At 41.9% G+C, this 15,545-nt stretch overlaps 1 protein-coding gene across 2 annotated transcripts in view; it reads right to left on the bottom strand.

Annotated features, from left to right (window-relative positions):
• GlyRS (glycine--tRNA ligase) overlaps window positions 1-15,545 on the bottom strand; it is a 92,757-nt gene that overhangs the window by 45,224 nt on the left and 31,988 nt on the right. For both annotated transcript variants that reach the window (XM_080272208.1, XM_080272209.1), the window contains exons 5-6: window positions 9,359-9,499; window positions 2,653-2,767 (exon numbers count right to left, since the gene is read on the bottom strand). In XM_080272208.1, coding sequence (XP_080128334.1) covers window positions 2,653-2,767; window positions 9,359-9,499 — 256 coding nt within the window. The remainder of the gene's footprint in view (window positions 1-2,652; window positions 2,768-9,358; window positions 9,500-15,545) is intronic.

The raw sequence follows: 15,545 nt of genomic DNA, 5'->3' as shown, positions 1-15,545 counted from the left end.
TCTGATGATGGATTTTCATTTATTTTTACCGATTTTGATGATATTTTAGACATGTTTAGGTTGATTTACAAACTGTTTTTAGACTTAATCAACTGCATCATTAAACCGGGATATACCTGTATATATATACAAAAAAGTATATTTATATATCATAATCATCCAATCCTACGCTGCCCAATGAGAACTGTAGGAGCCCAGGGCTAGGCAAGTTGGTCCTGACATTTAAGATGAAAATGACCAGCCTCATTCATCCCTGAGTGGCATTATGTGAGCAATAAACCCCAACCATCCTTGGATATAAACCTTCACCAGCTCAATCCGACTGGAGTGCCATAATTACTCACTAAACCACCAGCCACCAAAATTTGTTTATATGGTTACCACCAAGGGTAGTAAATGGTTTCCAGGTGTACAGGAAACCACTTGGCTTGTCACTCAGGGTAGAGTCACCCACAGGCAGAAGGAATAGGAAAGAATGAAGTAAATAAAGACAGAAGAGGGAGTCTAATGTCACCCACAGGCAGAAGGATGAGGAAAGAATGAAGGAAAAACAGAAGAGAATGGAAGGAAAGATGGATGGAAGAGAGTAATGGGTAGACACCCGAGAGCAGCATTACATCAAGTGAGTGGATGGTGAGCACCCCTACCTACCACATACACATATACAGTATATATATATATACAGCAATCCCTCAAATATCTAACGTAATAGACCCAAAGGCATTTTCGGGTAGTGGCAATGTCCAGATAATGAACATATCTCCCTACCATACCCAGACCCAACCTATACCCAACCTCCAACTTATACTTAACCTATTATAGTCATGGCACACGACTCTGAGGTTGTCATTATTGTACCCTGGCAACCAAACTGTCATCAGTGTGTCTGATTTTGTATCATATTATACACGAATCACATTATTGTACGAAAATATATTATACATGAATACACCAATAAATTATGCACAAATCACAGGCGTATCATATTTTCCACGAAGTTGGATGCACTGCTGAAGGGTACGTTGCCAGGCACCGATAATGACAACCACGGAGTTGCACATTGTAACTACAGTACAGTACCTCTGCTTACTTTGGCAGTGTTTTCCGGTCATTCAGGCATTTTTGGACACCAAAACACACATAGGAATATTGAAAGTAATGCTAAACACTAAGAAAACCATGAAAGTGAAAAAAAAAATGAAAACCAAAAAGCACCCTACCTATACACTACTGTACTGTATGTACAGTACCCCTCCTAAATTTGGCACTGTTCCCATGTTAATCTGCCATATTTAGACATCAAAACACACTTAGGAATATCCAAAGCAATGCTAAAAAAAAAAAAAAAAAAAAAAAAAAAAAAAAAAAAAAAAACCCTCCGTATACAAAACTGTACAGTATGTGTAGTACCAGTCCTAATTGTGGCACTGTTTTCAGGTCAATCTGCCATATTAAGACATCAAAACACACATAGGATTATCCATACTAATGCTAAACTCCATGGAAACAATACACAAACAACAAACATCCACAAAATAACTTAGAAAGATTGGAAAATCAGTTACCTGACACCAGTGATAACTGCTCCCAGGCCACAAAAAAATTCCATGGCCAAATATCTACCTATCGATAGCCCGATGCCCTAATCCCGCAAAGGGTGGCCGCAGACAAAACGCTTCCAAGCTGCTCTGTCACCCACCATTTGACTGCCCTCCCCCCCAACTCACTCCCCCCTCCCTCATATACCTCTCAACTCCCTCCCTCCACCTCATCCTCAGTCTCCCCTTCCCTCTCCCTCCCTCCACTTCACCTACATACACCCTTAGTCAGTCATTTATTCTCCATTCTCTCCACATGTCCAAACCACCTCAGCGTATGTCTCCTAATTTTCTCAATCACATCCACAGCCACCCCACAACGTTCTTTCACTTCATCATTCGTCATCCTGTCCCTCCATGATACTCCACATGCTCCTCTCAAGTAACTCATTTCCACTGCTCTCACTCTTGACTTGTTTCCCTCTAGCAAGGTCCATGCCTCGCTTCCATATGTCAGGGCAGAGATCACAATACTATCATGCAGTGACTTCTTAACTTGCATACTCACTTCCCTATTTCTCATCACAGCTTTCAGTGAACCAACAACCTTCCTTCCCTGCTGTACCCTTTCAAGCACTTCATCCCCAAAACTTCCATCCTTACTCATCACAATATCCAAGTACTTGAATGTAGGCTTCCCCCCCCCCCAACCAGCTAAAAGTCAGATACTTTCCAATTAGAACTCGTACATAATTATTATTATATTTATAAGCTTATGTACTAGTAATACATGAACAAAAATTTATAACAGCTCTCGGTTGATTGGTGCAATCAGCATTCCACCTGAAAGTAACCATCTGTCCAGCCCTAACTCAGATAACTTTATCCCTTTCATGGACCACCCCTCTCCCTATCCTCCTTTCTTAGTGTGTGTGTGTGTGTGTGTGTGTGTGTGTGTGTGTGTGTGTGTGTGTGTGTGTGTGTGTGTGTGTGTGTGTGTGTGTGTGTGCACACTTTTCAGTTTTTGTCTGGCTACCATTCATCAATTCTATTCAGCTCTGAAAAGGTCTGAAGATGTTAAACTAGCCAACAAAAAATACAAATATCAAATTACCTGACGGACCAATGGAGATTGGGAACATTAAGTTGAACTCCACTGCATCCGTTAAGTCATTGCCAGTCAGAGGAGACTTCATGTCATACTCCTTCACTATCTTGTCCATCTCATCCTGATACATACAACACATTATGTAGTTATTCAATTCTCTGTGCACATAACACATTGAAATAAATATATAGCAATACTGTTACCATTAATTGGATTTGCACAAAACAATAAACAAAAATAAGTACAAGCCAATTCCACACTGCCCCCTTCTGGGTACTAGAAGAAGACTACCCTGGAGAAGAACATTTATGAAAATATAGTCAACCTAAGACCCTGGTGAAGGTGTATGGACCTGATGGGTTCCCTCCCATTGTTCACAAGAACTATGCTTCTGTGCTTACACCCTGCCTAGGTAAAATTTTTGCTTTGCCTATTAACCCTTAAATGACTGCCAGGTCGTGCAACACTTTGCATGAAATGCTTGTGCCGTTGAATTACAGTGAGCTGTAGAAAACTCCGAACAAGTATGGGATAGGAATGAAGGTCACTGGTATGTTTACCCAACCCTACTCTACCATCCTAAGCACTCAGGCAGTCACTTTTTCTTGGATATTTACACCCATATGTTTACAAATTAACCCTTTGAAGTCTCCTGGCCACAACTGTGGCTTTATCAGTATGGGTCTCCTGGCCATGATCATGGCAGCACTTCTGCACACGACTCAAAACTCTGGCGTGAAGCTGGTGAATGGTATCAGCATATAATCCGCTCCCCCGACACCCTCTGCGACCACCAGACATAAGAAAATCACAGGATTTTAATTTTCCTAGTCTAGGAAGAGCCAATCATGAGATAGTTCATTTAGAGTAGTAATATTGGCTATACTGTATTTTTACTGCTCTGGGTTACATAACACACATACAGTAATCCCTCATTTATCCAGACATGCAGTATCCAGACCTGTTCATCATCCGGATACTTGACCTTGGCTGTATTAAAAGCATTATCAGAATTTACTTGCTATTATCTGGAAGTAAAAGTCCTCGAGAACTTTGGCCCGACAGGCGACGTTCAAATATTCAGGATCATGGCTTGCTGGGCTTGAGCAGTGAACGGGAAATAAGGCGTAACTCAGAGTCAGAGATAAAATGTCTGTCCGCCCCTGTACTGAATGGTCAAAGTCGCGCACTGGTCCAATCACTCCCAACAAACCTCCAGCACCCCGAGTCATACGACTGTAACCCACGAGCGGTGTCAAAATGTCGATATGCATCCCCAGCTCTCCCCATGAAGATGCAGGATGTTACCGAGATCCTTCATCTATTGAAATTCTTAAGGAGGCCATGAACAGGGATCCAAATGAAGTCCGACGCCATGAAATGATACATGCCGTGGAAAACATTGTGCGTTACTATGCTGATCTGTACAAGAGGCACATTAACAAGAGGACTCAGACACTTATCACTAGCTTCTTCCAGCAAAAAGACGAAGAAAGAAGAGTGCTAGGACAGGCAGAAGCAGGATCTTTCATGGATGTGGACGAGGATAGTGATTCTGAGTGTGATTTTGAAGGAATTATGAGGGAGGTTGAGGAGCAGCAGCAGCCATTACCCACTAGTGATGCCAGCAGCCATCCTCTGGGGACCCAATAGGACTACCTACAGCCTCAAATACCACCTTCCATTCCCAGCAAGCCCACCAACACTATCCTAAAAGGTTAGTTATCAATCATAATACAGTACCATTTATTATAATTACAGTAGTACCAATATATGTATAGGTATATGGTAGGTATTTAGGGTGACTTTTCCTCGGGTTGCTGACATAATTGATTTTTCCCCATAAGCTCTATTGTCTATCTAACACGTTTTTGGTCCAACACGGGACCCATGCATGGCAATACAGTAATCCCTCTACTTTCCGGATGCCCACTTTCCGGACACCCCCACTTACCGGACATTGTGGGCCTAGACAATCGGAACCAAAAATGGCAAAAAAAAAGAAAAAAATCCCCCCCAAATCCAATTTTTTCCCCACCTGTAATTTGAAATTGCTGCGCAGCGCCAAACAGCTGCTTACACCATGGCCCCTTCACCCCTTCCTTCCTCCCCCCTCCCCTGTCAGGGTTGCCATTTGTTATTTTTCATTACCAAATGTGGGCCAATTTGGTAATGAAAAATTCATTTGGTAATGAATCAGAATAATGCATTACCAAACGGATTTTTCACATGTATGAGGATACACAGGATGGAGATGGTGGATTGTTTACTCTCTCTGATTAATCTGCTAACCTACATAGCGTGAAAATAATCGACATGGTGTTAATTATAAGGAGAGTGATTACATGTATATCCACTTGTATATATAATTAGTGAAGAATAAATGCTAGCTTTACGAATTTGGTAATGAAGAGTTAAAATTGGTAATGAAAGTTGAGGAGATTGGTAATGTGGCCGTTGCGATCTGGCAACTCTGTTTCTCCAACATCAACAGTTACTCCCTAACTTCGATTGTGAATAAGATGCTCATCGCACTGGAAGCCACACGTGCTCGTTTTCTGTGAATAAACAGTGAATATACTGCAATACCTCGCCTCTAGACCACATGGGAATTTACAGTGTTGTGCAGTGTTAAGAAATTTGAACTTAGAGTGCAAAGGATCAACTGTGGAGTGCAAATTGGCAGTTTATCTGGCGGTTAGAACTGCAGTGGTGCAGTTAAGAACAATGTGCAGTGTTAAACAATTATAACTCACAACGCAGAGAATTAAGTGCAGCACAACACTGGATTACTGTACGTGCTTCAAGAGCATTTTCACCTCTGCCAAAACCTTAGAAAGGCAGCCACAAACGTGATGTAAGTACCCTGGCTGAGGTACAGTCACTTCTAATTCCTCATTCTTTGGTTCCTTTTCATTTATTTCATGCTTTTTGTCCATTATTGGTGTGAATAGGGTCTTAAATAGGTTTAAATAGGTGCTATGCATGTCTGGTAGGGAGTTATTTAGGTGGTTTTCAAAGTTAGGCTGGGTTAGGGTCTATAAGTACCAGTTCAGGAGGCTGGTGCCCACTATCTGGACAGGACCACTTTCCGGACGTACCTTTGGCTCTATTACGTTGGATAGTGGAGGGATTACTGTATTACCATGTTGGACGCGAGGGTACTGTATATATATATATATATATATATATATATATATATAGTAATGCCACCAAGATCCAACATAATAGAGCCAAAGGCATGTCTGGGACTTGGGAAAAATGAACCTGGACAGGTACTTATAGACCCCAACCCAACATAACTCTGAAAGCCACCTAAATAACTCCCTACTGGACATGCACAGCACCTATTTATGACCCTATGCACACAAATAAGGGACAGAAACCATGAAATAAATGAAATGGAATCAGAGAATGAGAAATTAGAAGCATGGAAAATATTTAGCAGTGTACAGGGTACTTAACGACACGTCCGTATAGGGTGGCTACAAACAAATCGCCTCCATGTCGCCCTGTCCCCTGCCATTTCACTACCCTGCTCCCAGCTCACATCCCCTCTCATATACCTCTCCACTCCATTCCTCTACCTCACCCATGGCTTCCCTCTCCTTCTCCTCCCCTCCACCTCACTCACACTCTCCTCATCAGTCTCTCACTCTCCATCTTCTCCACATGGCCAAACCACCTCAAAGTGTTTCTCCCAATGCATCCTATCACATCCACATCCACACCATAATGCTCCTTCACTCCCTTAATTTGTCAGTCTGTCTGACCATGTGATTCCACATGCTCCTCCTAAATAACTCATTTCCACTGCTCTCACTCTTGACTTCTGTCCCTCCAACAAGGTCCAAGATTCACTTCCATACACTAGAGTTGGTATCACAATACTGTCATGTAGTAACTTTTTCACTTCCATGCTCACTTCCCTGTTTCTTATCATTGCTTTCAAGGAATCAGCAACCTTTCTTCCTTGTTGAACCCTTTCAAGCACTTCACCCTCCAAACCTCCATCCTTACCCACTACACTACCCAAGTACTTAAACGCACACACATTTTCCATTTCCTCCTCATCCAACCTCACTGTACACTCACTGACTTCACTTCTCTCAAAAACCATAACTTTACCCTTCCCTACATTCACCTTTAGATTCCGTTTCTTACAAACTCTCCTAAACTCATCCATCAAGCCATGCAGTTCCCCTTCGTCTTCACTCAACAACACAGTATCATCTGCAAACAACAGTACAGGGAGTTTCCAAACACAGCCCTCTCTCACTAGGGTTGCTCCAACATCCACTACCCTAACTTGTATCTCTTTTATAACCCATCCATATACAGACTGGACAACCATGGAGACATGACACATCCTTCTTTCAATCCACCCTTTCATCATCATCGTCATCTTCATCCGAACCTCCTTTCCCACCCAGGGGCAGGGTGAGGTGTAGCAATGTCCAGACAGACCAAAATTGCCCAATCCAATGGGCCACGCTTCCATTCACTCATGATTCAAGTCCCCAGAATCCTGGCTCTATTGGATACGCCAAAAACATTCACCACATTCTGTAGCTTCACATAATCGTATCTGACAGAGTCAATTCAGATGCTGCCACGTTAAAAAGAGGTGCCAAAAATCCCTAATCATGCACTTCTCATCACAAATTTCATCCTGCCAGCTCGATCTCCTGTCAGTTCCCTAGCCTCACCGACTTCCAAACCTCTCTTCCTCATACATTCATCCACCATATCTCTCCACCTTCTCCTTTGCCTACCTCACCTCCTCCCTCCTTCAAATTCGCTCAGATATACCTTCTTCACCACTCTATTGTTATCCATTCTCTCCACATGACCATACTATCTCAGTACACTCTCTTCAATTCTGGTGTCCACCGACTTCCTCACTCTGCATCTTTCACGAATCACATTATTTCATATCCTATCCACCCTCTGTACTCCACTTACATTCCTCAGCAGTCCCATCTCTTCTGCTCTTACTCTTGACTTTTCATTTTCATGCCACACCATAGTCTCACATCCATATGTTAGAGTTGGCACTAACATTCCTAGTGGACCAGATCCACATACAGTACTTAAGATCTTGGACTGAATTAAAAACTAGATTACATGGCACAAAAAAACGAAAAATTCGTCCGAATTCACCCCAGTTTACGGTAGTTTTCCGAAGAGGGACACTAACCCTCCGCCAACCCACTTATTGTCACGCAGGGAACACGAGTTGGTTAGTTATAAGGTTACCACCCAGCGTTGTAAATGCTTTCCTGGTTTACAAGAAATCATTTAGCTTGCCAATCAATGTAGAGCTACCCTAAAAACAGTACCACTACAATGAGTGGGTGGATGATGGGTGCCCCCACCCTATAATGTGCCTATTATTGCCTACATGTGCAAGTGTAAATGCCTGTATATGTACATAAATTTGTGAGCTTGTGAGTTTGTGACATACTTGAGTTTGTAAGTATGTGTGTGTAAGTGTAGTGTATGTTGTGTATATGAAATCAAATTTAATGTTTCTCTCTCTCTCTCTCTCTCTCTCTCTCTCATGTAAATGATATGATTTTATAGCTGATATCTTGCACTACATTTAGAGACAAAATGCACAGCAACATCTGTCTTATTTCCTGAGATATAAGTGTTTAAAGTTGCCAAACTTTGGATGAGTTTTTCTAAACTTTTAGGAAACAGCCCTTGGGACATTATGATTTTAATCACCTCATTTACTAGTAATCTCCCATTTTCATCCATGACAGTTTCCTATAATATTTTCCACAATCAATTCCTGTTTTTCACACCTCTTTTGAATGTATTTTCCTTTTTCAAAAACATCTACATTCATTCTTTTCACTTAACCTACTTCTTTCTCTTTACAAACACCTTAATACACCATTCAGCATACAAGAGAATCCAAATAGTTGCCTGGAAAAAAAAAAAAAAAAAAAAAAAAAAAAAAAATGTATTCATTCTCTTCATTTACCATTTTCATCTTTCTCTCAACTATTCTCTTACAAACATTTTACTTTCTCATTCAGCATATGAAAAAATTAATTCATTTAATTTTTCATTCATTCATCATCCAATCCTGTGTTGCCCCATGAGGAGCACATGAGCTCGGGACTAGGCAAGTTGGTCCTGAAGTGTAAGATGAAAGTGACCAGTCTTACTCATCCTTGAGTGGCATTACATGAGCAGCAAATCCCAACCACCCCCTGGATATAAACCTGTCCAGGCTCAACCTGACTGGAGCACCTTAACTAGCCACTAAATCATCAGGCACCATAATCTGGTTATATAGTTACCACCCAGTGTAGCAAATGGTTTCCTGGTGTACAGAAAACCAGTGTAGAGTCACCCATAGATACAAGGACAAAGAAAGAATGAAGGAAAGAAAGACAGAAGAGGAAGGAAGGAAAGGAAGGAAGACAGGAAAGGGCAGTCGCCCAAGAGCAGCACTACATCGAGAAAAAATGAAAATCACAAATAATGCAACTCAGACATCCTAAAGGGCAACATATACAAAATACAGTCTTAAATTCACAACTGATGCAGCACCCTTAAAGAATAAAATCACTATATATTAACTGTTGATACTACTTGTGCCTAGTGACTTCCATGAATCAGATCATACTTAGGAAAAGGGTGAGAAACAGTATTTCACAGTTAACATTAACAAAATCACTAATTCATATCATACCATTGTCATGCCATCCAAAAGGGTCAGTTTCCTATCAATAGCTTGTTTCTCTTCTTCTGTGGTCTTCTTGTCAGCCAGTTTCTTTTCAAAATGTTGTTTGATGAGATGATCAAGTCGAAAGCATTCACCAGTCTTCACATCCTGTAGAGAAGAAAATTTATTTCACAACAAACACTTTCCTACACATGCAATAAGGAAAACATTCCGCCACTTAGGTTCCAATGCTTCAAACACTTAATTTCATAGGGATAAGACTATAGCACCAGTCAATCAGGACAGTACATCTGCAAAGGATGGAAAAGCTGGTGCTCCTATTTAACTACCCCTCAGAACTACCCTGACCACATCCCTCTGCTTACCTTCTTCACTGTGACACTAACATGGAGAGTGGGCCAGCATACTCTCCCACTTCTCCAGCTGTCCTGTGTACTAATCTAGATGCACTTACACATATCGTACATGGTACCCTACAACTGGAGTTGGCATTAGCAAGGGCTTGCAGCCAGAAAACTTTACCCACACTAACTAGTGGTGGACTTCAAGGGGAGACAGGGCAGGAGCTCCATTGGTGCAGCTTTTGGGGGTGGAATAGGATGGGGCTCAGATCTGTGCCACTGGGTAGAGGGCACTGCAGTTCCCAGGCTGCAGATTCTGCCCAATAGAGAGGGATCCAAACCTGAGAGCAGTACCCCACGAGGCTGCCTTATCAGTGGATGCATAACAGTGAGGCAGTTACAGTGTCAAGACACACTTGAAGGATGTCCATGTGCTGTCCTGGCAGGGAGCCCTGAGGCCACTGCCCTAGCCACCAAGATATGGCTGGTGGGCTAAGGGTCCTTGATCCCTTGCCTGGACTTGAGGCTGTGTGGAAGGGGAGAGCCTGTGGTCCGTCTCCTACTTTATTTACCAACCGACCATGACAAAACTGAAACCAAGCATAAGCATGCCTGAGGAAACCAAATCACTCAAGGAGTTCAGAGTGACATCTATGAATGTGGGTTGTGTGAAGGATGGACTGGGGGGAGTGGGGGAAATTTAGCAGAAGGTCGATAGATGTCTACTGCTTACATGTGGTTAAGTTCAAGACAGGGTCAGCCAGAATGACTGTTGGGAAGAACTGTAAGTATAAGCTATTTTGGAAGGAAAGTGTGGACAAATATGGCAGTGTGGGAGTGCTGGTCAAGGAGATGTGGGTGGAATGTATCATGAATGCAATGAGAGTAAATGAAAGGATTATAGGAGTGAAACTGCTGTTTGGTAAACCCATGACTATAATTACATCAGCATAAACTCCATGGACTGGCTTGGATGATGCCATCATCATCATCATCATCATCCGGACCTTCTTTTCCACCCAAGGGCAGGGTGAGGATGATGTAAACATAAATTATGGGATGACTTGATACATGTGACTGGCAGTATAGGGGATGATGAAATTGTAGTTCTGGGTTGAGATTTAAATGGTCAGGTGGGTGCAGCAGCCCAAGGAAATGATAGGGTGCATGTAGGATATGCATATGGTATGAGAATACCAAAGAGGAAAGGATACTCAAGTTTGAGGAGCCAATGAACTGGATTGTGTGCAACACTATCTATCTATCTATCTATTGCCAGACACCATAATCCCTTAAGGGGTGGCCATTTGACTTTGAGTTATTTGTTTTAAGGGGAGGGGCACTAACCCTCCACCAACCCACTTGACACGTAGGGAGCACGTATGGTTTGGTTGTTTGGTTACCACCCAGCGTTGTAAATGGTTTCTTGGCTTACAGGAAACCATTTGGCTTGTCACTCAATGTAAAGCCACCTGTAACGGAAAGAAACGCATTAAGTAGTGACAGGAAAGATGGGAGAAATAGGAAGAGAGGAGGGCAGGCACAGAAAAAGAATGATAAAGGCTAAGGAAGAAGTAGGCAGCATTACACACACTTTTAGGAAAAGAGTAGACTGATTACGTATGAGTCTGGGGGTAACAGATGCCAGACGTACTATTTTCTGGTCAGGAGGAATGATAAGAAGTGAGAGAAGTATGTCAAAGTAATAGAAAGTGAAGAGTATTTGCAGCAACACAAATTACTGATATATGACACCGTAATAAAGAAGCTGGAGGTGACAAAAAAGACCTATGCACCCAGAAGGAAAATACAGAAGTGGAAAAAAACAAGCAGTAAGGAATGCCTCCTATATTGAGATGGGTAGGGGGTGGTTGAACAGGGAGCTGTAGAGGGAAGTGTTAATGAACATTACAAGGCCCAAAAGAACAATCTCTTCAGAGTTCCTGATTCAGTGTGTGGATGAACAAGACATAAGGCAATACGGTGATGGGATGAGGGTTTAGATGCTGCAGGAAAGGAGAAAATGGAAAAGGGGTGGTAACAGAAAGGAATACCTGGCAGCCAAGCATATGGCCACAAAGGAGATATACAGGACAACATCCGAGTCTTGGGACTCAAGAGATTTTTACTGGACAGCCTAAATATTGCCGAAAAGAAGAACGTGGAATTTAAGATCGCAAATCTGATGAAGATGGAAAACAAGGATATCACTGGTGAGCAATGTGTGAAGAATGATGAAGGAAAGATAGTGGTGGACAGTGAGGATATTAAAGTGGAGACAGCATTAAATAATGGAGGGTCCTACAGGGTATGAAAAGGAAGAGAGAATATTGATGAGAGGAAGTTTGGGTTTATGCCAGGCAAGGGGACCAATGATGCCACATTCACTGTATGAGAGCTTCAGGATAAACATTCAAGAAAGAAGAGGGATGTGTACTTATATACACTGATATGAAGAAAAAGTCCCAATGGAAGTGGTGAAGTGGGCCATGAGAGAGCCTGGGATCAAGCAGTGCCCAGTTATAATGGTTATGGTTATGTATGAGGGTACATCCACCAAGTGAATGGTTTGAGTGAAGAGTTTTCAACGAATGCATGTCAGGGGTCAGTTTTGAGCCTCTTATCGTTTGTCTAGGTGCCAGAAGCTCTCTCACGTGACTTCAGAAATGGACTCCCATGGGAAGCATATGCTGATGATATGGTGTTGACTGCAGAGAATGAAAGGGTAGCAGAATACTGACAAAATAAGTGATATCTTGGGCTCATTGCAATACAGTACTACCAAAGCAAAGGGAGGGAATGTGGCCATGTGCAGTTTGCCACAAGAGTGTAGGAAGTAACTGCATCTTGTGCAGTGTTTTTAATAAACTGGCGCATAATATATATACTGATATTAGACATAGGCTATAATACAATCTTGATTTTGAGTGTGTGGTGTGTTCGGGAGAGCAGGTAGAGATTGCGAGGCACGAAAGGATTGATCTTGCTAGAGTCTCCTGAGTGTATGGAGGAGTTTTGTTATTTAGGAAACATTTTATATGCTGGAGGTACACTGGGTAATGAGTGATAGGAGGAAATCAGGGAACTGTTGCCTCTCCTAACACTGAGGGCATTCTCCGGTGCTCCAAGATCCTTGTATATGGTAGTAAGACCTAGGCAGTAAAGGAAGAGGACATTCATAAGCTCAAACATACAGAAATGACACTGATTAGATGGATGTGTAGTGCATCTTTGAATGTGAGACCTGGGGAGGGGGGGGGGGGCAATGACTGCAATGGAAGAGTTGAGGAAGGATGGGACTTGCATGTATTGGTACTGTAATGAGGTGTGGTAGATTGAGATGGTTTGGGAATGTTGAGAGGATGGAAGCTGACAATTGCGTGAAGAAGGGAAGAGGTGTGAATGTCAAGGGCACAGCTGCAAGAGGCTGAGGAGGGGAGACTGGGACAAGGTCATTAAGTGTGACCTCAGAGATATGGGACTGAATAGAGATGTTGCCAGAGATTAAGCAGCATGGAAAGACACCACAGCCAACACATGCAGGCACGTTGGAGCCTTTATAAACTACATGAATTAATACTAAAAATCCATCGTCATCACCATCATCCCACTGCTAACTCCCACCTCTGAGATGGGGCAAAGTACAATCCTGAACACAGAAAGTATTTAACTTAGAGATAAATACAGCGAGTCCTTGAAATACGAAAACTCGAAGTATGAATTTCCGATGGTACGAAAGCGATAAATGTAGGACAAATTCCACAATACGAAAATATCTTTATCGATGGTACGAAAAACGATACGAGAGGAAATACGAAAATTTCAAAATGGGCGTGCTGCACAGCGTCGCGCTACCTTGCGGCGAGAAAATTAACTAACCCCTCTCTGGTAAACACATTTTCGCGCGCTTCACAGTCGAGTCACTTTGTCCTCTCCTCTCAGCTTTGCTTTAAGTTACGCTGTTTTTCGCTGTTCTGCACCTTTTCATATCTTCACCATGCCTCCCCAGTGCCCTGCATCATCTCCAGCATCCAGGGAACCAGGTACAAAGAAGAAACAGCATCGTACTGTCACTCTTGCGAGGAAATTGGAAACACAGTAGTTAGACTGATTTATTTACCGGTAAATGTACAATGAAAGACACAACTATCTTCCCAGTTCAGACTGAAGAAAATTTACACCAAGCTAAATACAATGAAAACCCTGTTTCTACTAGTGCATGTTTCAAATGGTTCGATTTTTACACGCTATATTAGTCAGACTTTGGGAAGATACTTGTGTCTTTCATTGTACACTTGAAGCAGCAGAAAGACCTTATCAATTGAATGCATAATCCTCCAGCTTGTTTCTGTAATTTTCTGACAACTTTCAGTTTGGCAAATTACTTTTTCTTGCTGAAAAATTTCCTCCCCGTTATTATCGTCACTCTCCCCTATGATCGTTTCCAGCGCAGTGGAAGAAACTCAACGTGCTCAAAGGTGGATATCGTTTCCCAATTTCCCAATTGGAGGTTAGGTTAGGTTAAAATTATTAGGTACAGATAAGCTCGGTTAGGCCAGGTTTAGTTAAACACTTTGGGAAAAACAGTCCTTTCCGACACTATGTTAACAAAATAAACAAGAGCTGTCACACCAGAACAGCTAAAAATGACGAGGAAACAGATTTAATAAGAAACGTTTACTGTATTTACCAACCCAGAAATAATCTGAAAAATATAACAGACCATCAGGAAGACTTGATTTGGTAAGGTGCTTTTACTGCTTAAAGTAAAACGTATGTTTAGCCCCCTCAGTGGCTGTGGGTTCAGATATTTGCGTGCTCTCGTGGTCGGCCTTAGGACCATTTTTTCACAGTTCTATAATCAATTTCTTTTTCTTACATATGTGACAAGACTTGTCTGACACACCTGGCTTTTTTTTTTTTTAATTATTTTTTCCCCTAAACCCATCCTGTGATTTGCTATGATTCGTGTAAGAATTAATAAAATTAAGATGTGTGTTACAACAGCATTTATACATCGGCCGAAAACATCTGGGACGAAGTGAACTGTGAATGCCAGACTGCTTGAGGTGGTAGAGTAGGGTCGTGTAAACACACCAGTGACCCTCATTCTCTTCCCATAATTGCTTGCAGCTTTTTTTAGCTCACCCTAACTCAACGTCACTGCCACCAGTACAGTAAGGCGTTGTTCAGGGCCAGCAGCTATGAAAGCGATAATGGAATACATTATTGTTTGTATCAGTCCTCTCTCTTTCACTTATACACATAAGAACAAACAAAAGAATGAACAGTAAATGTACACTAACTCTAAGGAGCAGAAATAACTGTGCTCAGTCGGTCCGAAATATATTGGGAAGAGTGATATCGAACGAAGAATGTGGAACTGAATGCTAACCTACGAGAACATGTGGGATGAAAGAGTAATTTTTTTTTATTAGCAAATACTTTTGTTCCATATCGTCTCTTAATATTGTAAAACCCATAATCTTTCATGTAAGCATACAGCCTAAAGACCATACCAATTCAGTTCATATTCCACTAGTCTGTCTTCTATATTTTTCTGACTATTTTGAGGGTGGTAAATTATGTTCTCTTGCTGAAAGAAACTTACTCAAAATTAGGGCACTTGTAATATAAGCATGTAAACATCGGCATGGAGTGGAGAGAACGCCTGACTGATGGGATGGCAGAGTAGGGTCATGTACACACACGTGACCTGCGTTCCCTTCCCGTAATTGTTCTCAGTTTTTTAAATGCCCTAACTCAACGTCATTCACACCGAAACAGTAAAGTGTTGTTCAAGGCCTGCAACTACGAAGGGGTTAAAGGAATACTGTATGAAAAATTCAAAA

This window comes from Coenobita brevimanus, chromosome 50 (assembly GCF_032717465.1).
Source record: "Coenobita brevimanus isolate Jiangsu-jjx chromosome 50, ASM3271746v2, whole genome shotgun sequence".
Taxonomy (NCBI): domain Eukaryota; kingdom Metazoa; phylum Arthropoda; class Malacostraca; order Decapoda; family Coenobitidae; genus Coenobita; species Coenobita brevimanus.
The sequence above is the reverse complement of the archived record's forward strand: the minus strand, read 5'-3'. Positions and strand labels throughout refer to the sequence as shown.